This window comes from Erithacus rubecula (genome assembly GCF_903797595.1).
Source record: "Erithacus rubecula genome assembly, chromosome: 5".
Lineage (NCBI taxonomy): Eukaryota > Metazoa > Chordata > Aves > Passeriformes > Muscicapidae > Erithacus > Erithacus rubecula.
Genome location: NC_136687.1, coordinates 26,010,940 through 26,038,144, shown reverse-complemented (window position 1 = coordinate 26,038,144; position 27,205 = coordinate 26,010,940). Strand labels below are relative to the sequence as shown.

The 27,205-nt window shown below is 38.4% G+C and overlaps 2 protein-coding genes across 3 annotated transcripts in view; one reads left to right on the top strand and one right to left on the bottom strand.

The window, feature by feature from the left end:
• The window catches only part of PPAT (phosphoribosyl pyrophosphate amidotransferase), a 42,340-nt gene that overhangs the window by 3,492 nt on the left and 11,643 nt on the right, over positions 1–27,205 (top strand). The window lies entirely within an intron of this gene.
• Positions 4,251–26,583, bottom strand: LOC306802115 (zinc finger and SCAN domain-containing protein 20-like). Of its 2 annotated transcripts, XM_079305918.1 has the most exons (10): positions 26,066–26,583; positions 21,507–21,593; positions 17,899–18,336; positions 16,800–16,889; positions 15,995–16,066; positions 11,847–11,933; positions 9,631–9,702; positions 8,582–8,983; positions 7,088–7,150; positions 5,719–6,065 (listed from the first exon to the last, which is right to left on the bottom strand). In XM_079305918.1, exons 1-10 carry the CDS (start codon positions 26,451–26,453, stop codon positions 5,851–5,853), a joined length of 1,914 nt encoding a protein of 637 aa, XP_079162044.1. In that variant the 5' UTR covers positions 26,454–26,583; the 3' UTR covers positions 5,719–5,850. The 2 variants fall into 2 exon arrangements, with proteins under 2 accessions (XP_079162045.1, XP_079162044.1); XM_079305919.1 differs by lacking the exon at positions 15,995–16,066 and having other exon boundaries at positions 4,251–6,065.

Genomic DNA, 27,205 nt, shown 5'->3' with positions numbered 1-27,205 from the left:
TTCTTTGTAGCAGAAGCTAGAAACAGCTTTTTATTGGCTTTATAATGGTGAACTGTGAATTAAAATGAAAACGAGTATATTCCTACTCACAGTTTAATCAAGGCCTTCCACACACTAAGAACATTTTATCAATTTAACTTGACACCATGGTAACATTTTACAGCTGTGCTAGCAGTGAATGCTCATTATGTTTGAAACTTTTAATTCTGCTCAAGCAAATCATATTACTCTGGCATCACCATTAACAAGGCTTAAAAGTGGATGGTCTAAATAATCTCTGCATTTTGTAAGCCAGGGAACAAAGTCACTGGAAAATCCACTGACAGCATGCCAAAATAAAATCAGAGGATATTGGTAAGGAGAGGATTTTCTTGGGGGCGGTGAGGGAGGGAGGAGGAGTTAGTCTGAATTACAAATCTATTAGACGTCATTTGAGTCCTTGACCAGGACAAATTTGCAAAGTTAATCTTTGAGGAAGTGTGATTTCTGTTAACTTTTTGCAAAATTCTCTGGAAAATATTTTTGGCAGTAATACTGTGTACTGAAACCTGAGTGTACCAGCTTTTTACTCTCTACTATCTTTAGAGAAAGTCTTTAAAAGCCCTCTTCCATGAAGGTTGAGGTCCCATTAAGTCAGGTAATACTCCTTGTCTCAGCTGGGCCTGTGTGTGGAACTTGTTATCAGTGGAGGCTTGGCCAGTGTGCTTTTTGATACCTTTCCTGTTGCTATCCATTATTAAAACCCATACAACAGAACCTAGATAATCACCAAAGTAAGTTAAGACACTTGACTTCTCTTTTAATCTGGTAAAGTCACTGGTTGCTTCTCATTAGCCATCCTTCCAAATACCTGCATGCAATATAACATAATGAAAATGTTTATCTATACACATCTTGACTACAAGACGGGGTTTTTTAAAAGGCTATTTATCAAGGCATTGTTATTGTGACTTACACTGTGAATCTTTCAATCAAAAAGCTTAAAATTGCAGTAGTATTTGGATGGGAAGGAATTTTCTGAGGAACTCAGATATACTAGAGATAATGATCTTGATAATTTGGTGTGTAAGGTATTTATCTTTTTGTTTCATATCAAGAACACATTATGAGTTCAACATGTCCCTCATTCCCAGGTACAAGTGCAGTGTCAAATATCTTAATTGTCTGAATACCAGATTTTGTTACTAGTCATATTTCTATGTAAATTCCCTATGGAATATACAGGGTAAGATGTTTGCCTAGCTATTGAGTCTGTATGCTATTTTATGAGAACATTTGTGCTCTAAGTGCTGGTAAAACATTCCTGAGTACTTTCAGTTACAGAATGTAGGTGTAAAAACCCTTCTTTTAGTTCTTAGTTCAAGTTTTAGGCCATTGTGTGCTGCAGGTGATGACAGCCTGGCTTAATTGCATTCAGCAAAGCTTGCTCCTGCAAGAAGAGAGGAGGAGCAAGGCCTTCTTTGCTGTGGTGAGCTCTTCCATCTCCTAGGTTGTCTTACATAGCATCCTTCAGGGCTCAGGTTCCTGCACACTCATTTTTGGGAAAGTGAAGAGAAGCCTGATTTCATTCTAACCAAGCTGAGGTCTTTTCAATGTACATGTCACAAAATGTAGTTCAGTCTAAGCTCTTATCTCTGAATGTGAAGTAAGGTGGAATGAGATCATGTACTAAGGAGTGGAAGAAACAGGAGGCAAATGGTGCCAAACAAAAGATACAAGAGGACATTTCTGTTACCTTTATTGTGGCCAATAGACTTCCCATTGCATTAACCTAGCTAGTGAGCTGGGGTGAGACTGTTCATTCTTCTTCACTTTGACTGTAGATAAGTCATCCATGTAGGCATTATATAGCTCCCCAGTAATTTCCACAGGATTGCTCGGTTGGCTTGTCTGCCCATACCTTAAATTTGAGCCTCATGCATGGAGGGAGGGTTGTATTCAGCAACCTGTGTTATCACTGGGTAGTTCAGTTCATATAAACTCTCCTGGCTTCACTATCTGCCATGTCTTACATTACCATTCCCATTAAAAAAAGCAAAAAAGCAGGGTTGTTTGGAGGGGCTTTTTATTAGGTTAGTTTTAATTTAAATTAGTTCTGTCAGTTGGGTAGCCACTTGGCCATATGGATGCTTGTGCCAACACAAAGGATACCTAGCTGCATAAGAAACAAAAAATGACTCTTGAATGCAGAGTCTTTAAAGCCAATCATGCAGATAGTGTTTGTGGATCCACCATCAGTGCAAGCATTTCTGCTTCCTGAAGCTCATTCTCAAAGCCTTTGGCCCAAACAGTTTCTCAAATAATCTTAAAGGGCATTCAGAGGACTTTCCAAAATAACAGCCCTATCAAAGATGTATACAGTGATCCATTCATCTTAGTGAATGAGTATGCTTTAGAGAAGAATGAAGGTTTTTAATGTAGGTCAGCATTGTAATAGTTTCAATTATCTGCTACAAGTCAAAAATCTCAGTATTGCCATTTGCAAGCTACAGAGGAGACATATTTGTCCTCACACTAAACTTGATGACACTCTGGCAATAATGCAGATATTTGAGGAGGGAGAATACCAAAAATTTCTGATATTTATAGGATTTATGTTCTTGCCATCACTATTTGGTTTTTATTATTAAGCTGGAGCGTTTTCATGATCTAATTTATAGTGAGATTCCCAGGATCAGTTACATGGACATGGTGACTTGGTGTGGCCTTTCTGTTGAGGATCTATGTCTAAGAAAGACTCTCCTCCCAAACCACTGCAGTCCTGTGGTAGTTCCCTACAAATAACCATTTAGCACATGTCAGATGGTATCCCACCTTCATGCACATGACACTGGCCCATAAGTGTGTCTGGACTGTGCAACTTTTTTTTTTTTTTTAAGTAATTAATTTATTTATTATTTATGTGTATTGTGCAACTGTAATAAATGTAAAGCCGTGATCACAGAAAGCACAGCCACAGCAAAATTTTGAGTGGATATAAAAATACATGGAAAGGATGAGTTGGATTAACTACTACCATTTCTGAAGAGACTGTTTTGAGATATCCTTTGGCCTAGCAACATTCTATTTAGCCCATTGTCAGTACCCCTGGGGATGCAGTCCAAAGCAGGCAGATCATAGCTCTAGACAACCAGAATTTCAAATGTGCAACATTCCTGATAATTTTATCTCTAAGCAAAAAGTTAATGTGGAATTGTAACTACAGCCACAGTGAAGAAAGGTTGTGTTGATATCTCTTTATCTGTCTCAAGTGAATTTATTGTTATCTGTATAAATGGGAGTAGCACACAAGTATCAGATGATTCCAAATACCCTGTCTTGCACCTGACCTCTCTAACCATCTTTGATTGACAAGAAATGAACAGCAGGGCAGAAGACACCTGCCTGACAAAACATTTATAGAAAGCAAGCTAACTTTGCAGTCACAAAGCAGAATAGAAGAGGAATCTCACACAAAGGGAAGTCCACTTTCTTTGGACATTTGTTTATCAGATAAATTTTGCCCTCTGAAAAGTTTACTGAGGGAAAAAGACACTACTTGGAAAGTAAAGACACTTGTGTTCTTTTTTTTTTCTGTCAGTTCTTGCTTCATGTCTACCACCTAGTGTTAATATGAAAAATGTCCACGTAAAGACTGCAAGTGTGCTCTGCAGTTCTCTGCTCTGACCTGCTAAGAATTCAGCGAATTGTTTGCCTCAGTGCTTTTGTGTCGTTCTCACCTGAATGTCAGCATTTAAAGACAGATACATGTTCTTGAAAGGTCTGCTGATTTCAATGAATTCAAAGTCTTTATCTTTTATTTTCTGGAACAAGATAAAGAGGGGTTTGGGGACCATTGTGCTGAATTGACAGCAAGGTTTGGAAAGATTTGGATCCTTGTGCATTAGGCATAATTTAAAATTAAGTTTGTCATCTCTGCAGTGCTAACTACTTCCATCAGGTTAGTATTTCTTCTAAAAGGACAGGCATACTGCAACAAAAATAACTTTTCAGCTGTTCAGAGCTAATCCTGGCACATCTGGGAACTCGCAGAGCTACCTCAAGTCACACAGAAAAACCATTTAGGGTTTTTTCTTACTAAATGGGCTAGTCTTGTGTGAGGTTAGTGAGGTGAACTGGCTTATAGGGCATCCAGCAAGAACTGGATTACTCAGAGTAGCATGGAGAAAAGGGGAATTTTCATGTTGAAATGAGTTATCAAGTCAATTTCAGCCTTGCACTCATGAAACAGAGAAGATAGAGCAAAATGTGTAAGTTACCCATTTTATTTTCAGTACAGTTACTTCAAATAATTTAAATCATAATCGAACTAAACTTAAATGTACGGGTTGAATTAGAGTTGGGTCAAATGTTTTTCTGGTTCCCATGTGGAAGGACTAACCTGTGATTTTAGTAGAGTGGGAATGGGAGGTCTTCAGCTGACTCAGCATGTTCTATAGGGATACCTGACTGCTGTGATGGCAGGGGCAAACCTTGTCCTCCTTCCAAAGACAACACGTCTCTATGCAAGTAATACAATGCAAGTTCAAGGTTGTACCTTTGAACCAACTCATTGTAAAGAGAGAGAAGAAAGATTTTTAAACCAGTGATGATACTAGTATTGTTGGAAATTATAGTTTCACTGACAGTATTACGAACCAAAGAATGTTTATCCTGAGAAATCAGTGTGAAATGTGAAAAGCGGGAGATAAACATAAACTGCAAAAACTGTGTATCCATGTCACTGTGTATACATGTCACATAAGTTAACATGAATAAAAACCTATTATTTTCTAGGGATCTCTCTCCTGACTTCTCTGAATTGTTTTTAAAATTCTAGTCAAATGTCAGATTAAGTCCAGCTTGGTGGAAAGCATTTGCCTTCACAATGTCTCTCATAAAAGAATTGACAAGGAAATGATTAAGCATAGAGCAGGAAATAACACATTATAATCCAGTAATATTTTTATGTAAAGTTTTATGAAGAGGGACTTGGATGGAATTTAGGCCTCCTCGTGTAAATAAACCTGGTGGCTGTTGCTGCTGCAATATGGACTTGACTGTTGGACTTGAGTTTTGCCTTTGTATGTGCCCAGAACTGACCTGTCCACTAAATGAAGTAGTGGCTAGTAGGATTTTTGTAGCATAACAGTCATGATAAGGCATTTGGGTCTTAGCATGTCATTGTTCTTGCACTGTTTCTATGTTTTCAGTGAGTTACTGGACACAACAGGCCCCTTGCCCAGTACAGAACAAGCACCATAACTCATGCCTGCCCCTTCTATGTAGGCATCAATTCTGTGTACTTTCTTTCTGGCTCACTGAATTCTCCAGTTCAGTGCTGCACATTGCTGCAAGCCTTCAGCAGGCAGAGGGGGACATTCCCCCACACCAGTATAAGCAGGGGCAGAGGCTAGGAGGAGTGTAAATGCTGGTAAAGGAGTTAAGAGTTTCCCCATCAGCCCTGCCTAACCAAAAAGTTCTCCTATGGCTTCAACTCATTGGTTAATTGCAGAGTACTAATTTAGGAAGACTGTGGAAATGGTAATTGGAAATGATGGGATGAAATTTTAACTGTACATGTTTTCTTTGATCAGTTAAAGTATTATTTTCTTCCAATTAAGGCTGTTAATTGTGGCATGTAGATGAGCCAAGATATATAGGCAGAGGTCATATTTTTTATTTGACTAACTGACATCAGTACTAAAAGCTGCTAGTTAAGGATTATGATGGAACTCACACCTCGTTTTAGTTTAAATGACTGAAGGTGTCTGTGTTAAAGGTAAGCAAGCTCATGTACTCATGTGGGTAACATACACTCCTAAGCATTTCATTTCATACTACCTGACAGAATCTATTTGCATTTCAATTTCATAGAAAATTCATGAAACCAACCTGTTGTATGGCTGATGGATCAGCACACAGCTGTGTTCTGTTGAGGTCTTGCATTTCTTCCTGCTTACAAAGCCTTTCAAACAGTAATTTTTTGCCTTCTGTTACCGTGTGTGCTCTCTCTGTTAATAGTTTTTGAAAGTGGAGTATGGTGTTTTCAGAAGCACTTTTCTTAAGTGGAACAGGTGACACCTCTGTGGACAAAAGCAAAGTACGTGGTTAGAGTGCACAAGTCAATGAACTGCTGACACTGAAGTTCAGCACATGCTGGATTTTCCTAAAGCTGTTCTGATCTGCTCTTTTGGCAGGCATTGCCTGGTGTTGTATAAGGGATCATTGTATAATGGAGAGCAGGAATGCAGCAGACCCTGTAAAAATCACTTATATCTCAAACTTGCAGTTTTGCCTAGCTACAGCACTCTCCAAGAGTTACTTACATAATAGGCAATAAATGAAAGTGTATTTAATCACACAGAATAATTAAATTGTGTTAGTACAGTTTGTGGTGGTGAACTAAAAAGGTTGAATTAAAAAATTTAATGTTCAGATCATTTCTCTTCATCTATCTATAGATATCATTTTAGTATTAAAAATAGTGGTGAGCTCCTTAAAACTTAAGTCTTTTGTTCCTCATTGTTTGATTTTCATTTTATTTATGGCCTGTCAGTTTTGCAGGAAGAAAAATAAGCTGCTGACCTTTCCCATATCAGATCACATACCACGTATTTCTATTATTCACATAATTTTTCTCTCTCCATGAATCTCTAGTCTGTCTTGTCTTTGACACAGCATGTTTTCTTGTGCACAACACATTAGACATGCTTACAGACACAGTAGTGTAATGTGAGGAAATCACATCCACGACTGTGCCTGTCCCTGCTTTCCCTTAAGCAACACAATTGAGACAGCTTGTTTTTTAAATATTACATTTTCTTTGCATGTGATCCTTATAAATCAAGTAAGTTTTTCCTGATGTTTACCTCGTTTATACCAGGAATGAGGACTGAAATACATAAATTGCAATTTTCCTTATGCCTACACTTTTATTAGAATTCGTCTTTTGCCAGTTGTTGTGGGTGAGACAAGAATGTTGTTTTGGAGCTTGGTGTTCAGTTCTAGGATTATGTTTTTTTAACTGTTTGAATACTGGGTATAAGAATCTGTCATCCAATTCAACAGCAGTGTATAGATGCATTTAAAAGTCAGGGGATCTTACCATCATTCCATGTTTTTCTCTTGATACTCAAAGATCCTGTGTCTGTAGCATCTCCCACTGAAACTGAGAAGAGAAAAACAAGGTGACTTAGTTTTTGTCGAGATTCTCAAGGCACAGTCAGTCACACACCAAAAAGTTTTATACTACAAAAGCAAATACCTTAGGACAAGACACATTTATTTGGCAGATGCCTCAGATTAATAACTGAAGCTTCTTTTCAGAAAAGTTATTGTTTTACTGGCCACTCCATTAGTATTCACAGATAGAGTGACAGTCACTCCACACGGTCCTTTTCCAGCATGCAAAAATATAAAATAGCCAGGTTGGTTGTTGGTGTTGACAACATTCTTGGTGTGGACATATCCCTTATCTCATATCCCATATCTCTCTGTTCATGGAGAGTAGAAATGAGCAGTAATATATTTGGTTTCTGTATTTGGAAGAAAATACATGTCTTGAGAATATGATGGAGCACAAGACTGAGGCAGGGGAGAACTGTCATCCCACAGGTCTATGGATGTCATTCCAGCCACAACTAATGCAGTACTGGAAGGTGCCCTTGGACACCACACCAGGGCTGTGATTCATGCCTGAGGACAGCTGGCTTAAGGCTGTTTCCAGCAATTTCTGCTCAAGCCATCCATCTGGCCTTTGCTGCATAAATGGTTCAAGTCCTTAACCAACATTTGTGCTCTTGCAAACTATTATCTAACATAACGAGAACAATCACAACTAGTTCTATTTTACCTTAAGTCACTTAACCCTAAGTTGCAGAGGTTCCATTACTTCTACAAGAGCACCTAATCTTCCTGGAGCAGGGGCAGCTGACCCTGAGATCTGAAGCAGTTGGCCAGTCATGAGAACCCTTACAGCAGACACAAGAATAGCTGTGTGGTTCCTAGATCAGAGGGTTTTTGATACTAGGATAGAGGCAAACTCTACTTTGAAAACTGAATCTGCTTTAGCAAAATTAATACAGTTATTACAAGTGCTCAAATGAACATCACTGTCCTGGATTTTTCTCTCTTGACTCCAGTGTATATTGAATTAATATAGTTTGGGGTTCTTGGAGTCCTTGCGCTTGGATTGATTGCTACTGATTTCTGCAGTTCCAAATGGTAGGAGCTTGCAGCTCTCTATCCATCAGACTTTACATGCCTGCTCTATGACTTCTAAAACCTTCTAAAATGTGTTCCAGCACCATTTCACTGTATGTCAGTGACATACAGAATCTTTGCTCTTGAAAGCAAAGATTCTCCAGTAACACTGAACATTTCAGTGCTTTCACTTTTTGCTAATATTCTCACTTCTACATGTCTCCAGAGACCACTTGAGTTCCCTGAGTGTTCCCTATGTGACCATGCAGATACAGCTTCCCCAGTTATTTCCCCTCCCCATTTCTGGCCACACATTTCACACCTACAGCTTGGCTCCAACAAGCAACCTAGAAATTTCACTTGAAGCACTTCATCTCATCACTGAAATTTTTAGTACCTGATAGGAGACTTGAGCTTTCACTTCCCCAGCCTGACGTTCCCAGAGGCTGTCTTCTTAAGATACAGTCAACTTCATCATAAAATCTCATTTTTCTCCTGGGATTTCCAAGATGTTCATTTTCTTTCTGCAGTGCACGGTATTCATATTTTAGGTTCTTGTACTTTGTGCGACATTGTTTCCAGTCTCTGTCTATGCCACATTTCATTAACCTTCTGGCAATTTCCTCAAATATTTCTTTATTTCTTGTGGCCCCTTCAAGCATTTGTTGTATCTTCTCATCTGACCATATGTTTATCAGAGCCCTTACTTCATTATCACTCCAGTGTTTTCCTGCTCCTGTATCATTAACTGTAATAACTTTAAAGTGATTTTGTGCTTCTTCCAAGGGAATGTGATTGTCTGAAAATATAAATAAAAAAACCAACTAACTAAAAGTGCTATAAATACATGCTAAATATACATATATGGAAACATAATTGCAACTAATGTTTAATCTTTTAACTTTATAATTTTAGTATTCATGCACAATTGTTTCTCTTATGTATGCAAAATAGGTGACAAGTGGAATCTCTTGATTCTCCAAGGCGTCTAAAATTCAACATTTTGTCACTATAATTGTGCCACTGTTGTTGTAAAATTAAAGACAGATGCATCCAACTGTTACATGTAGGAAAACAGTAATCCTTAAGCTTTAAAGATCTCAGCACTGATGAGAAGTGTGGTTTCAAATTAAAATGGCAACATGCAAATGAAAAGGATACTTGGGATTCAACAGAAGAAAAAAAATCTTCAGACTCAAAAACAGATGTAGGCAGATGCTGCTCATTAGATATGTATAGAAGGCTAAGTTGAACTACAGTATTAATACAAGTTTTGCTCATTAAAGAGTTATGAAACTAATTTTTGAGTTTACTAACAAAACTAGAATGGAATCAGGAGTAGAAAAGTAGAGCTGTGTTTACAGTAGAGATCTGATTGCTCCAGCTTTGGTACTGAAATTACAGTGTGATTTCTTTCATGATAAATGCATGGAAATTAATACTCACCTGACCCAACCATCCGTTTTGCTACTGGTGTACAAGATCTGTCTTCTGAGGTAGTGCTTATAGAATCATCATCTATGGAAACACACAGTTTTAAATAGATTTGCATTTAGACAAATTGCTATTATTATTGTCATACTCTGTAGGAAACACCTATTTCCACCTAAAATGTTCTAAGCCCTCAGTCTAACCCATTAGTTACAGACTTGAAGAATCACAGAATCATGGAATCATTTAGGATGGAAGCACTAATCATTTAGGATGGACTTAGCATTGCCAAGTCCACCAGTAAACCACATCCCTAAGTGCCACATCTACATGTCATTTAAATCCCTCCAGGGACAGTGACTCCATGACTGCCCAAGTCCAAGGTGACAGCTCTGCTGACGTCCCTTCTTACTTCACCAAGAGCTGGAAACTCTGCCATTTTGTGACCACTGTGCCCAAGAGGCCTCTGAACACCACCAGTCCTCTATTCACGAGCACCAGGTCCAGTGGGTACCTTCCCTAGCTGGCTCCTTCACCAGCTGTGTCTGCCACACTCCAGGAACCTCCTAGGCTGTGTCCTCTGCTGTGTTGTATTTCCAGCAGACACGTGGAAAGCTGAAGTCTCCCCCAAGGGCCACAGATTGTCAGATTTCTCCCAGCTGCTTATAAAATACTTCAGGTGCCTCTTTGCCCTGGTTGGGGGGTCAAAAGCAGACTCCCACCAGGATACCTGCCTTGTTGCCTGGTCCTGATTCTTACCCATACATCCTCAACACTACTGTCATCATCATGAGCTCTAGACAATCAAAACACTCTCTAACATACTATCCTCACAGTCTCTCCTTCCTTGACACTTGCTTTCATCTTTATTAATGCTTGCAGCTGTTGGAAATGGGCCTAAACAGAGCTCTAGGTCTACTCCTAGGCTCCTAAGAGATTCCTTTTTTTCCAACCGTTAGCAACCTCCCTTGGCTTCCATTTCTGTGCTCATTCTCTCAACCATGCTGGCTTTCTAATCTCTTCCTGTCTTTGGCAATGGCACTTGCCAAAGTGCCATTGCATGATTGCTGTGTTCAATTGGATTTTACATGATAGGGAATTTGTGTGTATGAGGCAGTCAGTTGAGCTGCATGACATTTTGTTCTTCACTTTGGATTCATGTGACCTCGCTATGTCTCAACTTTCAGGGTCACAGATTTACTTTATCCTCAGTATTACAGTGTGTTTCTCTCTGTCATTTTTGTGATGGCATTGCTCTGATGATGTCCTCTGTGTCACAGTCACCACAGTTGTCTTTCATAATCAAGATCAGCCAATGCAAACAGTTGTAAAGGGTGTGTTGCATAGGTGTCTCAACGTCCAAATTACAAATATCATAATTGCTGAAAAGGAAGCTCTTGCCTGGAATATGCCTGATGCAATAGAAATATTCTTATGTCAGAAACTTTCAGTGTAAAAGGCCAAATAATTACTGTTAACAGAATCACTGAAATTGATTTTTTTTTTTCCTATTAAGTTCTGCATACAAACAGTATTACTGTACAAAATATTTTGATCCTGGATGTCAGGTCACGATATTTCAATGCCATCATTATTTCCTCTTTTTTTCATGGTCTTCAATGGTTTTTATGCTCATTTATTCCAGAATATTAATATCCCTATTGTGTTCCAATGTTAAATTTTCACATTTTAAACAAAACAAATCCTCTTCTGATCACTTATCATTGAATATATGACTTCTTCATATTGCTGAGGTGCTGATTTCAGTTTTATATTTAAAATAGTTCAGAATATATATATATATGGAAATTGCTTGATGCTAACTCATTTGATATTACATACAGTGATGAAATAGTTTGAAAATACAGACAAGGTGTAAAATGTTCTGAGTTTCTGAGACAGCTATTTACCTTTCCGTTTCATCCTCTCTAGCAACTGTGTAAGAAAAACCATATTCTTGTCACAATCAAATGCAGACTAATCATATAATCATATAATCATATAATCACATTAAAAGGAGCATGTTGTCTGGGGAAATAAGATTTTGTTACAATTAGGGGAAGGAGAAGTAAGTGCACATACATTTTTTGTACTATGAAATCAAATAGAACCCATCATTTAGCATAATGTAGAAGTAAAACAAGTGCAGTTTGCTGGAATAACATATGAAGCTATGGAATCTGCAATGTAGAATGTCCTATTAAAATTATCATGACAAACTCCTGACCTACCTATATCAATCATCTCCTTCTTTATTTGTGTAGCTTCCAGAGCTGCTGGGGTGGAGTTGGCAAAGTCCCTGTCATCTTCAAGGATTTCTGTGAAAAATAATCATTTACAGAGTTCTTAATAACTAAACATGTCTCGAGTGATGTTTTGAGAGTCACCTACTTCAGAATGTCACTGATGATAACTACTGTTAAAGATTTCCTTTCTTAATACATTAAAGCTGCTATTTATCTGCAGTAATAGGCTTAAGAGCAGAGTGTACCCGCTTACAAAGTAAAAAAAGAACATCACATATCAGCTGCAATATTATAAGTTTATGGGTTACATGTTATTTTAACCTGGATCAGAATTTGTAGAATGGTTCACTGATGGTGGGTGTAAGATATGTAGTTACTGGCAAATGTTCGTGCAGCAGAACAGGCAAGACAGTGACTTGCGTGAAGGGTGCAATATATACTGAAATTATTGAAAATGACTGATGCCAAGACTGTTTGAATTAGCCCCAAAGGGAGCAAGGACACTGACACATCAGGGTGCTGTGCTTAGACAATTGATCTGTAAGGCTGCCTGCCTGATGGAGACAATGTACTGAAGCCCATCCTGAGAGCACATCTGCTTCTACAGCTTGCAGGGGTTTACATCACACAGCTGGGTGACAGAGGTGTCCCTGGGCTCCCCTCCATGGGGAGGAGATCTCCACTCCTCTGCCATTGGCCTGCAGGAGTTAAGGGAGAATTCCACCCCTCTGCCCTGGGACAGAGGTATGGGCAGGTGGATGATGCAAGTGGTCTTGCTGATCCTCGTTTCCCAGTGAGGACACTGCTCTACAGAGATTAAATGGTGAAGGCCACATCATGGATCAATGACAGCAGTTTTCTGGCTCCCAGCCTGTTCTCAGTCAATTCAAGAATATTGCCCCTAAACATTGAGCAATAAAGTTTAATCTAGAGCCATTTTATTAAAAATTACCCCCAGATCAATACAGCTTTGTTTGCATCAGATGTTCTTTATGATGTGACTAGCATCATGTGCCTTTTTTTGGGTTTTTGTTTTGTTGTTTTTTTTTTTTTTTGGTGAGCCAAGAATGTGGGTAGAGAGCCTGGCTTTTTTTCTAAGGCACCTTTCAGAGTTTTGGACAGAGGGCACAAGAAGAGTGAGCCAAACAGCCATCAACAGTTTTTGGCATGGATCAAACACAGTGGCTCCATCTGCATTGTTAGTGAAGCTATAGACAGTTGCCAGCAAATATGCTTAATCTCTACTTTGTGTTTGAGGCACTGCTCACAAGGCCACCCGAGCAATGCTGTCACAGTCTTTCCTTTCACCCACTCAGACTGATACAAGCTCTGTTCTCTTTTGGCACTCTGTCACCATCACTAATTATCTTGTTTTCTGGCTCATGAGGCAAGATTAGTAATTTGTCTCCTAATCCTTACTCTCATGTGTGTCTTTTATAGAATAAAAGGGAAGCAAGATATGGTAAAGCCAAGGAAAATTTTCAGGCTTATGTTTATGCTCCAACAACTTGGAAAGTTGCTGCCATCTCTATCATACAGATCTGTAAGTGGATACAGAAAACTGGATGCACAGTTAAGAGTTTATGTCTGCAACCGAAATATTCCTAGGTTAAGGCAGTGAATAATCAAGAACTTTGGAGTCTGCACTTCTCTGAAACACTGCTTAACACTAGCCTGGGGCATATATATGAAATTATTATCTTTTGACTTGATATCTGTGGATTTTAAAATTCTGTGCACACAGCAGCAAGTGTTCAAGCCAATATTAAGTGCCTGAGTGTGTACCAACTTAAGATCTTAACTTGAAACAACAGATTTTTAAAAAGTCCTTGCTTAGGAATCTTGGAAGTGTCACTACTTACTCCAAATTTTTTTTCTGAGAGGGACATACAGTAAAGTGTATGAGGAACCAAAAATCCTAAGAAAATAATGACAAGAAAAGGAATTTGTTTGAAGTAAAATACTTGCTGTAGGTATTTTTAAGAACATCAGGCTACTGGTATTTCTTAGAAACCTATTTTCAGCTCCACTGTTGTTCCCTGGCACGTCAAATTTAATCAAGCAGCTATACAAACTGTGGTCGTACTGCTAAGTATGACACGTGGAATGTACCTGGAGTTTGCATTGATACACTGAAGTAATTGGATCTTCTGAATAGATTTCTCTAACACATAAAAGTGATCCCACAAAATTAAAAACATCAGTGAAAATAACTAATAAGATTTTATTTGCAGATTGATTCAACATAGGTTATGTTTTACCAAAAGAGAGAGCAACCCACAGTGTCCCCAGCCTATCACAGGACACTTCAGCTGAAAACCCACGAGTTGGGGACTTGTGGTCCTTCTGCTCCCCCAGCTGGGCAGTGCTGACAGCAGCATGTCAGGAACTAGGACAGGCTGTGCTAGGAGCTGTGAGGATTTATTTATCTTTGTCTTCTCATGTGGGCATTTGCTGCTCTTTGAGTACCCAAGTTCATATGGGCAGAGGAGAAAAACAATACCATGGCACATCAAATAACTAGGTGTTCTCCTGAAACTGGTGTTTTTATCTTTTGACTTGACACCATTTTAGTATTTTTCTTACTAGGGTATGGCAAACCCAAATGGGTTGTTTATAAAGACTGGCGGTGGTGACAGTGTTACTGTGGCTCATAATTTAGAGTCACTGTAAGATCATGAAAAGCACATGCACTCTGAAGCAGCCTGTGCATCTTCTGTGCATTTAAACTCATATATATGTATATATATATATGAGTAAATGTATATACAGCTCTGGCTGCAGAGCTGTATATTAACTATTACATTAACTACATATGCTGATAAGGAAGATACCCAGATATGAGTTTAAGAGAATTTCTAAATTCTAATTTATGTCAAATGGGGGTTTTCTACAAATTTTTTTCAAGACAAGCAAATAACTATAAATTTAGTAATTCCATGCCTATTGAGAAACACTTTTCTACATAAGTTCTGTTGAATATTCAGGAGCTTTTTTTAAAAGTCACATCCTAAATGACAATGATTGTGAGACATTACTCCTGTCAAACAACCAATGTAATGTATCACTGCCTGTTTGCCTTTTTCACTATTTACCAGTATGCATATTTATGAGTACAGAGGTACTTTTACTTACCAGTTTCTCAGTTCAAAATTATTTGGACTGCCTAGGAAAGGCATGTACCACAATTAGAGAACAAAAGGTATCCATGATATTATAACATAAAAGGTGTGCATTTTTTCTCTGCTTTATGGAATACCTTATTATGTCACCATTAATAAAATTGAAGACTAGATGTCTTTTACCACCTGCAAAAAATTATTCGAGTGTGTATTGTTTTGGAATGAGGGGAAGAATTCTGCAAACTGAACTTGTTTGTTTGTTTTGCCTTGGAATGTGGCTTTGTCTTTTTCCCTCAGAGAAGTTTCTTAAGAGTGGATAGGTTGAGCCACAGACACTTTTGCACCACCTGCTATTTTAATTTTTCCCCAAAATATCATATTGCATTAACAATTATCCAGAAACAAAATATGCAGTTAAAATACACATATTTGAAAAGGGAGATGGTAACCAAGGTAAACTACACTTACCTACACTTACCTGAAATGACAGAAATGTGTACTCAGAGCTTTACTAGAAATATTAATTTGACTTCATCTTAAATAGCTTGTTTGGAAGAGTACAGTCCAAGAAGTTACAATATTATGTAGCACCAGGCAGTTGAAAACTGCCAGATGACAGTTAAGGAATGCTGCTGAATCTTTGTATTATTACAGTGTCTTACTGGTGTCCATGTTTATGTAATAATTTTACTCGTTGATGGGGAGAAATGGAATTTAATATATTTTGTAAGCAGTCTTAACTGGATCCCACAAAATGCTATTTGTTTCTTTCATATTTGTCTGTCTGAAAATGAGATCCCTATAGGCAATGCACTTTACATGACAACTGTTTTTTCTCTATGGAATGCACCAAGTGCCTATGGTGAGCTGGTAAAAGGTCATCTTTTTTTTTTTTATTTGGTAGTAAATTTAAATTTATTAATGTAATTGCTATTGAATGAAAAAAACCAAAAATGTTTCTGTCTGGTATACCTTTATTTACCTCTTATGATCAACCATCTCTTTACTTACTTGTCATAGCTGTTTCTTTTGTTATATGCAGAGCTGCCCGATTCTCTGCTGTAGTATTTACAGTAACATCATCTGTCAGAAGATTTTTAATTTGATATAAAAATCTTTCATTCACATTACACCATTTTAAATTCTGTAATACTACTCCTAAATGCTTAATTTAGACCATGCTCTGCCTCATACTACTGAAAGGGAATATGAGGTGCTCTGTTGCGGACAATAAAACCTGTCAGCCTGAGAGACTTTCATGTGTCTCTGGTTGAATGTTAAACTTCTGTCCTCCCTTGAAATCTATGTTTTCAGATGTAAATCATAATCTTTCTGTGTAAAGAGCAGAGCATATGACCTTCATATTCAGTGAGACTCTTATATGAAGTTTTCATCCCCTGACATGAGCGTTTATACAATTATATCCTGATCACATGTTATGAAAAAGAGTTGCTCTATTAGTTCTTTCACAGGAGACTGAACAATTCTAATCCTTGGGATACATAGTTTAAGTAAATGTAAATGCAGTAGTAAATTGCACTCAACTTGTTTAAACCAGTAGTTAGTTTCTTGTCTATGTTCTTCATCACAAGTCTTTGAAATTATTAGTTACTGGACTGATTTTATCAAATTCAGCAGGGCATTGTCAATGTGTACATAAATATGTGATGGTTATCTCTGTGATGTTATCTCTTGTTTTAAGTTTTCTAGGTCTCTGAATTTTCTACCTATAATTACAATTTGGGCTTATTTTAGAAATTAATCTTAAATTACTAAATTTAGGTATTTATATAAAATAGAAGACTTTTCAGATTACCTGAATCAGAAACTTTCTTTATATCTGCAATCTGTAGGTCTTCTGACATATTACTAGCAGAGTCCTCTTCACCTGTGTCTCCAGGCATTTCTGTGTAAATAATGCTGAATTAATTAGGGCACCAAATTTTTATACTTTATAAGAACAACTATGGTGTATCAAATTCAAAAGTCCATCCAGCCTTGGATGCTCTTTATGCCAGCAGGCAAAGTACATGCATTAGCAAAAATGTCTAGAAATGGCAACTGAAGAATGAATATTCCCCCAAAATGTTCTAACATTTTCAGCCAGACTATCTTCATGTCATATTTTTCTTGACTTCTCCCATTATTTTACTAACTTCTAGTCTTACATTTGGCCAACACAGTATCATCCTCTCACCTCAACTAAAAAGTTTAATGTTTAATTCTGTTCAGAAACAACAAGTATGTATGTGGTTGTAGATACCAATAAAAATTTTGTAACTCTTGGGTAGTGTAGGTTCATCAGTCTACTCTCATTCTGCATTGATCATCCATTACCATTAATAACCACCCAAAACCAAAGGCAAGCTCTGCCAGCATTCTTGGTGCTGTTCCTTTAGCTATTTTCACTGTTGTCTCACCAGTTTGAGAGTCCTGCTCCAAAGGCCAATCAAACTGAGCTACTTGGGACCATAAGAGAAAGACAATTTAGATGTTAATTTTTTTAACCAATGACTATTACTACAGATTTTTTTTGCTCAATGTGTTAATTTTTCCAGTAACATATTCTGAATATCTCTCAGATCCATTTCTCTTATCTAAACTGGAAACAGTCTCTTTTGACCTGACTTTGACTGGAATTGTCTCTCTGTATAATTTTATCCTGTCTTCATCTTTTTTTCCTCCTTTCCCTTCTCAGGTCTATTAAAACATACAGGGCAATCACTGAATCTGAAATATTACCTTGTAACAAAATACAAAACCACTGTACAAAATTGTAAATTTCCATTCAGTGTTTTTCCACCCCAGCCAATGGGTTAATCTCTCTGTTTGTATTTTTTGAGATTTTTTTAAGATCTCTCTAGTGCTGGAAAACTGAAAATTTTAAATGATATGTGGGTAGTTTAAGTACTTACCAACGGAATCCTTTTCTGATTTTGCTTCTGTCCATTCTGGAGGCCTCTCAGTTTCATCATTTTCTGATTTACTTGCTTGTTCCATGGTGCAGTGCCCCAGAATAGCATCCAGTTCATTAAAAAATTTCATACTTTTACTCGTACTCCCTGAGTCTTGGGCACTTTTTACACTCTTGTATTCATGTTTCAGATTTTTGTATTTTGTCCTGCACTGCTTCCAGTCCCTGTCAATTCCAAACTTTTGTAGTCTAGCAGCAACCTGTTCAAATATTCTTTTATTTCTCACTGTCCCCTCCAGTTGCTGCTGGATGTTTTTGTCTGACCATATGCGTATCAAAGCTCTGACTTCATTAACAGTCCAGTGTTTTCCTCCTTCATTTGCTACTGTAGGAATAAAAGCCGGTGGTTTGGAAGCCTCTGCTGCTGGTGCTGGATTACCTGCATTGTGTGGGGTAGGGGAGAGACACAGATATTTGTTACCTGCATTGGATGGTTGGGGTGGGGAAAGGACAGAGAGAATGGGAATGAAGGACACTGTTTCCCCAGAGAAAGACAGAGCAGAGGTGATATTAAAATCAAGCTATTGGTTATTAATTTGTCAGCAGTTTCATTAATTCTGATATAATTTTTGCTTTCACTTCAAGATAGATATTAAGATAGCACATGTACATTTAATTAACCTAAGAGGAGCATTTCTTTCTTCTGTGTCCTAATACACTAAATTTTTACCTGTAAGACTTTTGGGAACAACTGATGAGCTGCTTTGTCCTTCAGACATTAGAGAGGAGAAGAGTACTGTTGGGAAGATGGGATGTGCTGCATGAGCACAATAATAAATTGAACTATGCATTCATACCATAGTTTTACACACATGTAGAGATATAACCTGGGTAAGGATCTAAAGAATTTCATCCTTCTTTCTTAACAAAGCACCCCAGTTGAGGTTAGAAGAGGAATGGAGATTTTTGCTTAAGTCAAGCATTTGTGTGATAGAACCCAGTTCTCATGGCACAGAACTTTCACCTTTCTCAGGGCAGATCAATAAAAAGTACTGGGTTTTTTTAGTGAAAATCAGTGTGAGTTGTCTTACTTTTCAAAACGAAGAAATTTTTTCATTTTCTCCAGTCTACAACTTTATTTTTTAACATTATGAGGTAAAGGTTGCCACCCATGCAATAACTTAAAACACTGAAATACTATATATTTTAGTTTTTTAATATTTCCTTGTTTCTATTTATGAATTTGCTTTAAGACTTTGTTTTGGTTATCAGGTTAGTTTGGGAAGTGATTGCTCATGCATTTTCTAAAGCCTTGCAAAAATAACTAAAAAAAACCCAAATAAACAAACACTAAACCAATTCCAGGGCATGATCAAATAAAGCAGCATGAAAATGCACTGTAACTGACAGATTTTTACAGTCATACTGCATTGATAAATGACTCTGTCAGTGTCTCTTTCTGGAACAGCAAACCAGATTATGGGGTTTCAATGCTTTATAGCCACTGAGATGTGTGTGATGGCAATAGTATCAGACCCTTGATTGTACACAGAGCTTCAGTGGATCATATTTATAATAAACTTTCTGGGGACAAACTTGTCCTAGATAAAGCCATTCTTTGCTAGTCTCCATAATTCATTTTAGTCATCAATAAGTTGTTCTAAATTGTTCTTTTCCCTTATAGTCCTGGGTTAATCAGGACTCTGCAGCAGCCAGCTCATGGTCAGTGTAGTTGAGAAGGGTAATTTTCAGGTGGCACATTAATTTGCTTTCTCTACAACTCCTGAGGGAGTGAAAGACAATGCTGATGAAACAAACAAGGAACTGCCACAGATGATAACTGCCAACATCACATAGGCCAGAGAGGAAAGGCCTAGGGAAGATGACAAGAGAGGACAAAGAATGCAAGGAGGTGCTCTCTACACTTCCCAGTCAAAGCCATAGAGCATGGGAGCATCTGGGAGGAACAGTTTCTTTACACTTTGTAAATAGACCAGTATTTCTCACTAGTCAATTCATTTCCAACTGAGCTCACTTTTGGTTGTGGATATTAGTTCAAATGAGTTCTGGTGACTCAGTATATTGCTTGCTTATTCTACTGTGTGCAGAGTGGAAAATGGTGGGTTTGTTTGTTCCTCATTCCATTTAAAAAACATGCTGATTCAAGATATCCTGCCTACAAGTATCGCTTCGAAACAAAGTTGTTATGGTCAGTGCAAAAATTTTCTTTATAGCTTGAAAGCATTTTAATCCTAATTTGTTTTAAAAAAATATAGAGGATATACATTTTTTAATTTGAAAGATGCATTTATGCCATATTTAATCTTTTTCTAAACTTCCTCAAACCTGAGAGATCTGCTGAAATGAAACTAAAATATTAGGCATTGTAGTTACAAAGGGGTCAACATTTTTCTTTCAATGATTTCTGAGATAGTGCCTGAAACTTACAAACTAGGAGAGGTAGTAGCAGAGGGCATTTTCCTACTAGTATGTACTTGAGAGCCCATGCTGTTGAAGGTATTTTGCTGACTCTGTAGAAAGCAGCTTCCTCAGAATTGAAGACTTTTCTGCTTGGCAGTGTGTTGAGCACTGAGAAATAAAAACACGTTCCTGTAAAATTTCATTCAGATACTTTCTGCATGTTTTGTTTCTGTGCATGAAGTGTTTTACATGTGCATAAATTCCACCTGACATTCTGGTCTCTTCCTTAATTTCCTTTCTATGCCAGGCAAGAGGGGTGTCATGTAACATAACAGCCATGGGTTTAGCCTGTGTCTTATTTTCTTCCTGAATATGGCTCCTTGCAGACTTTGTAATGAAAGTTGTTGTAATTGGACTGGAATGTATACTAAGGCATGGAGGGTATATCAAAAACAGAAAGAGCATGTTGGAAATTCAGGACAGGTGCTGTTTATTGAGACAACGAATCAGCAAAGCCATTGCTAGAATCTTCCTAAATTGTGTTTATGTTTCTCCATTTCCTGTAGCTGCCCCTTGAAGGGGCTCACACCTAGGATGCTCTTCCTCTTTCTGTCTTGCCAGATTTATGCCTTTGCTTTGTAACTTTGCTGAGCAAAACTACTAGGGTAGGACATTTTCCAAATGAGTTCTATGGGTGGTTATTCTAAAGCATTGCTGACCACTCCTTGCTTGCAGAGGAGACTTTGAAATTATGCTGGAGACCACTGCGAGTCTGGATTTCTCTGCATCTCTCTTCTGGCTCAGGAAACTCACTCATGCTGCTTTTAGCATCCATAATTTAAGAAAATAGCTAGGGAAAAGCCACAAGCTGACATGGGTATCCATACTAGCATTTGGCTTTCTTTCCACTGACATTTAACAAAATTACTGTGTTTAATGCAGTTAACATGATTAAGCTATAGCATGGGATGTGTTTTGCATGCGAATGGGGTCATGCAGGTGTTACATCATATACAGTGGTCAGTGTCTAGTGATGCACAACACCACTGAGTGCTAACACTGGCAAGGAGATGGTGCAGGAGTGTGACTGTATTAAAGCTACACTGGTCAGAAACAGAATGACAGTGTTTTCCAGTACTCTGACACCCATGTCAGAGTTTTTGATCTCTCTGTACCATCATACTATACCTAGTTGGACTGGTCTGCCATGAGATATAAAAAGTAGTGGATCTCCTGGAGCATCCTCATCATCTTCTAAAGAGACTGGTATTTCACCTGGGAAGGAAAGAGGTTTTAGATTAAAAATAGGTATGTACTAAATTAGCTTAAATTAGTTTAAATTAAAGTGTCCATACACCATGAGAAGATCTTTGACTTGGAAATCTTGGCACTTAATTTGGAGTTAAATTAAATTCTAAATTAATTTAGCCTGTCCCCATAAGGGGAACATGAGTTATAGGAGGCAAGGTATTTTATGTCTTGTATATGATGAATCCTATTTGAAATGTTTTTTAAAATTCTGGTTGAAACTGACTTGATTCTAGTGACTTGTGTGCTCTCCTGACTCAATATTCAGGATAAAGTAGATAATGTAAGAGACATACCAATAAAGGCAGACTTCTCACATAGATTCATTAAATCACAAATCCATTTGTGTAACAAAAATTAATTCCTAGAAGAGTGTGAAGAAAACAAGGATGTTCTGCAGAGAATTCTGGAAATCAATGGAATTCATTAACAGTATGGGGAGGGAACCAAAATATTCATTGCGACTTGACAACAGACGTATTTGTAGCTGACAGGATTAAATCTAACTTTTTCCAGCATTTTCTACATTTGTTTAAAAAGGAACATTACAGCAATTGCTATGTAAGTTTAAAAAGCAGCATATGTCCATCAGGTTCAGAAACAGCTAGATTTTTACAGAGTACAGACTTGTAAGTTGCCCTGTGGTAGGTAGTGTGCAGTTTTCAGCATACCATGTTGTCAGGAGGTTTGAAATGTTGGTTCCTTGTGCGGGAGCTGAGCTGCTGTGAGCTCCAGCCAGGCAGGTACTTCGTCAGGAGAGCAGTAATGAGGTGCAGTTAGGATGCAATCTGCTACCCCTGACGTCGGTGAAACTGAAAACTGCGTTTGAAAACATTATCCTAAATCCTCCTGACTTTCAGCAAGGCTCACGATGACTCATAGATGCAGTGGCCTGATCTGTGACTGCTCCCAGCTGTCTGCCTGCCTTCCCTGGCAGGAGCTGCTGCTCATGCCTCCACCCCCAGCGACAGGACTGGCGTTTCAGCTGATTAAGAGCAGCAAAGCGAACCAGGGAGAGGAGAATAAATTCTCGGAGTGTGCCCCAACAGGAGTAAGGTTAATTACATTGTTATGCTAAAAGAGAAACTTTTTTTAAAATAAGAACAGTTACCACAAAATATATTACTGTAACAGAAAAGCTACTCAAAAGTATTGCACTTGTTTAAAAAAATACATATAAAACATTGTCAATGACATGTTGAAAGTGCAGACATGGAAAACCATGTGTCAGTGGCACTTTTATGTCAGCATTTCTGAAGGATCTTCCTGCATTGTAGTAGCTGTGTTTTCTGCCAGTCATTGCTGATGCATTTCTGCTCAGCGATAATCTTTCTGCATTTGCTGAGGTAAAGTGAAGGTCAAGCAAGATGATAAATGGCTTAATATTTAAACATAAAGAAAGACATATGAAAAGCATAAATAACTTGAATTCTTAGGCAATTATTTTGTAAATAATGTATTTAATTTATTAATACCTGATTTGCCTTGATTAACAAAATGGAAAGGTCATTCATATGAACTCTAATGAAAGCTACCATTTTTCATAGCACACCCTAACTTTACGTAGATTTTCTTGGTTGCTGATTAGTGTGATAATACACAAACTATACTTGAGGAGAAGTGAATGTGTTGACTTGTATCTTTTAAAATTATTACTTAAGCTACAACTCTGCCTCTGACACGTGTTTTGAGACTACAGCATGAAGCTCTCTGCTTACATTTTTGCATATGCTTATGCATAAAGTGTCATCTTTTCATGAACAAGCTGGGAACTGGTATATGTCACTAGCAGGTTTGTCCTGAGACGCCCCTCTCAGATTTGATTGAGATTATCAGGAATAATTTATTCAAATACACTTTCAAAAGAAAACTGAATCTACCACATATGAAAAATCCTCAGGGGAACACTATTGAAAATACCATTCAGTCCTTTATAAAAAGTAGTCTATTTTCCTCCTTTCCTGTTGTTTCCCCTCCCCAGCAATCTCCCAGTAGCTGAGATAATGTAAAGACATGCTTTGCATCTTTACATTAAGCATGCATAGGAATGTTGAAACTGAGGCTAAGCAGAATGATAAATACATGGTGAATTTTTTGGGAACCTGCCATGTCCCTTGTCATGCTTTTAAGAAGAAAAGTCAGTACAGCTATCAATTTCTTAAAATAAAATAAGATGTTCATGGTGGACACATATTATCACTCACAGGTTTTAATTTGCAGATAGCATTTTGTTCTTGCTACCCAAACTGTAAGCCTAGGCTTCCTTGATTCCTCCAGCCCCTCAAAATGAGATGTCTCTGCCTCTTACAAAAGAGGCAAGGGACCATTTTTCTCTCCTTTCCACTTCAGTAGCACACAGTGGTTGAAAGGGAGAAGCCCAGGAGGGCGCCTGCAGTCACTGCTGGGGCAGGAGCAGGGGGCTGCCTTTGCCTGTGCTGGGAATCACCTTTCCCTCTGTGGAAGCCACACCGGCAGCTCTCTCCCTGCAAAAGAACTCGAGAGCATCAGCTGCAGAGGCACTGATGCCAGTTTTGCCTTAAAAGTGCTCTTCAGAGTACTGGGCTGGGCAAGCATCGTCCTCTGACTGCATGTGGAATAGGACTGGGTCTCTAGTACAGTGTTAGTTTCTTGACTTGCATTCTTAAATAAGAAAGTTGGTGATCTGACAGCTGTTCCCTCAGCCTCTGGTTGTGGATGCATGCATGCATTCTGCATAGCTGCAGGACACATTTCTATCTTAGTGTGCTTTCATTGCAGCTCAGTTGTGGTGGTTGTGAAAATCTTTGCATCTCAATTTTTGCATTAATGTTGCATTATTACAGTTAGCTGCATTTAACTTTTTTTTTAATCCATAAAACTTGTTTGCTTTTATTTTTCTGGATGGAAGGAACAGAAGTGTTTGTGCAATCAAGAGATATATTTAATTATACCACCTTTAAAACCAGACTGTCCTAGTGCTTTAAAACAAGGCATGTCTCACCCAGGAGTAATTATTTTTATAGATACTATAGTTTGGGATTCACCATTGAAATTAACTTCTGCTGATTTAAATTTGCTAGAAGTCTAAAACAGATGAGAATTAGGATTACCAGGTGCAAACTACATCAAAACACAGAGAATAATCTAATGGCAGATCCTCAGATGTAGGACACTATCTTAATTTCATGTAGTCCCCAAAGTGTATCAGCTTGTATTAGCCTCAGTTCTGTAAGTTTAAAGATAAAAATGGATTACAATTCACAGTGCAGAGAGCACAATATTATAAAATTGCCATTTTAATTTGAAGTGACTTTGACAGATTAGAGGCTTTCTGATAGTGATGACAAATTAAAGTCAAGCTTTTTGCTAAGCTAAACAATGACAATTAAAAATGGCAATTTCTTTTCCTCAGATCTCTAAAACAGCATTGTAGAGGGAGACTGCAATAGTACAAGGACAAGCTCGATGTCCAGCTCCTTTCTATGCCTTTGACAATATCCTCTGGTAATAATGTTGAGTTTCTGGTTTTCTTAAAAAAAGATTCACAATCTTAATTAATGTAAATTGCTACATACCATGGGAAAAATTAACCTTTTAATTTCTCTTTTTAGTCATCTTATTTTGGTACTTGCAACTATCATTGGGGCTTATGCTTCAGTGACATTTAGGATGTGACAAGAAGATTTGAGTGATGTCAAACAGCAGATTGACCCTAGTGAAATGTTAAGCAGAGCTTAAATGCATATATAGAGAAGGTTGAATAAAACAAGAGATACAAATAGTTTAGTAAAACCCACTTCAGAATAAAGGCAGCTGTATTCACTTGGTCTGCCGCAAAATAGTCTGATAAATACAGTAATTTTTACTTTCACTGCTAAACTAGAGTTTTTAATGAGAGATTATTAAGCATCTGTTTCTTGAATATTTAAGTAAAACTGCTTATAAAATAATTTGCCTAAATATCAATCTGATATATATATGAGAAATAAGAATAAAAATCCTAAATTTCACTTGTATCACAACAAATAACTATTTTTACAATACTCTGACAGTTCCAACCTTTCATTTTCTTTTGCTTTACGTTTACATCTGAATTGGAGCTCTACAAAATCTGCTTCCAAAATACTATAAATGAAAGGCAAAGGGAAAGAAAGCAGCTTTTTTTAAATTCAGCATTTCCACCCAGTGCAGGAGCCTGGACACTAGCAAGTACTCACCGAAGCTGCAATACAGGCAGTTAGCATAATTTTGCTGGAATTACGCTGTATTTACAGACTTCGACACTGGTGGGTGCTAACATTTTATTCCCCTGCGCGAGGAGTGCATCCAGTCACTTCTATCCGCGCTGCCGGCGCTGAGCAGCCTCCGCTCCAGCGCCAGACAAGGCGCGCTTCGGTTCCGGTCCCTTTGGGCTTTAAGCAAAGAGAGAAAAAAATAGAAGCAAAAATATTATTTTTTACCTTGCGTGCTGTCTGTTGTGGGGCTTGTGTTCAGCTGCGTCTCAGTCGCAGAACACCTGCCGTTTTCTTCTGCTGCTAATTGTGTGACAGGCTCATATCGCAATATGGCATCCAGATCATGGAAAAACTTCATGGTTTTAGTGACATCCCCAGAGTTGTGGGCATATTTAACCGTTCTGTATTCGTACTTCAGGTTTTTGTACTTTGCACGGCACTGTTTCCAGTCCCTGCACACTCCCAACTCCTGTAACCTTTTAGCAATGTAGATAAATATTCCTTTATTCCTCAGGGTGCCGTGCAGTTGCTTTCTGATATTTTTTTCTGACCAGACGCTTAACAAGGCTTTAACCTCCTCCTCAGTCCAATGCTTCCCTGCTCCACTCTCCATGTTGAAAGTGACCTGGAAATGATTCACTATTTCTAGCCAAGATTTTGTTTCCTAGGAAACCAGACGGCTGGTTGTCAGTAAGCTCCGCCGAGATGAAAGGATCTAGTTTTACTGGCTCAAGCTGCCTGAGGGGAGTAACTTGAGACACTGCCAGATAAGCAGGCTCGGCGCTGGAGCGCGGCGAGGGAAGCGCTCCGCCGGCGGGGAGGGGAGGGCCGGGCCGGGCTGGGCTGCTGTGACTCTTCGGGAGTCACTGCGGGCACCACGGTGTGAGAAGAGAGGCAAAAAAAGGCTGGTTTGTTCTTTTTTTAAAAAAAGCAAACTCAGTAAAACAGAGCAACACCACGCACAGACATTCCCTCCCTTGTGGCCTGGCCTGTGCCCGGAGGCCCCGCAGCCGCTGCTGCGGAGGGGCCAGGCCGCGGCGCCGAGCCTTCCACAAGGGACGCGTTTAGGATCGTCCTGCCCTACAGCTTCACACTCTGCGCGGCTTGCCTCTGCAGAGACATGCTTTCTATAGTAGTGATGTTTTAATAAAAGCTGGCATACTTAAAGTCTGGCTCAGCTGGTAAAGTGGTGCAAGCATTGTGTAATGAGGCTGAGATCCCGTGTCTTTTGTCAGCGCTAAGTGAAAGATGTAATCCAACGCCTTGACCAGGGCCTTCCTTGGAGTGTCTCCTTCCCTCTTCCTAGTGATTCAATTACTATTTAAAGAGACCGTGACAATACTAAAATGGAAAATTCCTGTAATA

Bases quoted from the DNA above. Each gene is read 5' to 3' on its own strand.
- LOC306802115 (XM_079305918.1), bottom strand. From the start codon at position 26,453: ATGGAGAGTGGAGCAGGGAAGCATTGGACTGAGGAGGAGGTTAAAGCC. The intron at 21,594-26,065 runs GTAAAAAATAAT...TTTCCTTCCCAG, and splicing joins CACAACAGACAGCACGCAAG to GTGAAATACCAGTCTCTTTA. The intron at 16,890-17,898 runs GTAAGTACTTAA...TTATTTACACAG, and splicing joins ATCAGAAAAGGATTCCGTTG to AAATGCCTGGAGACACAGGT.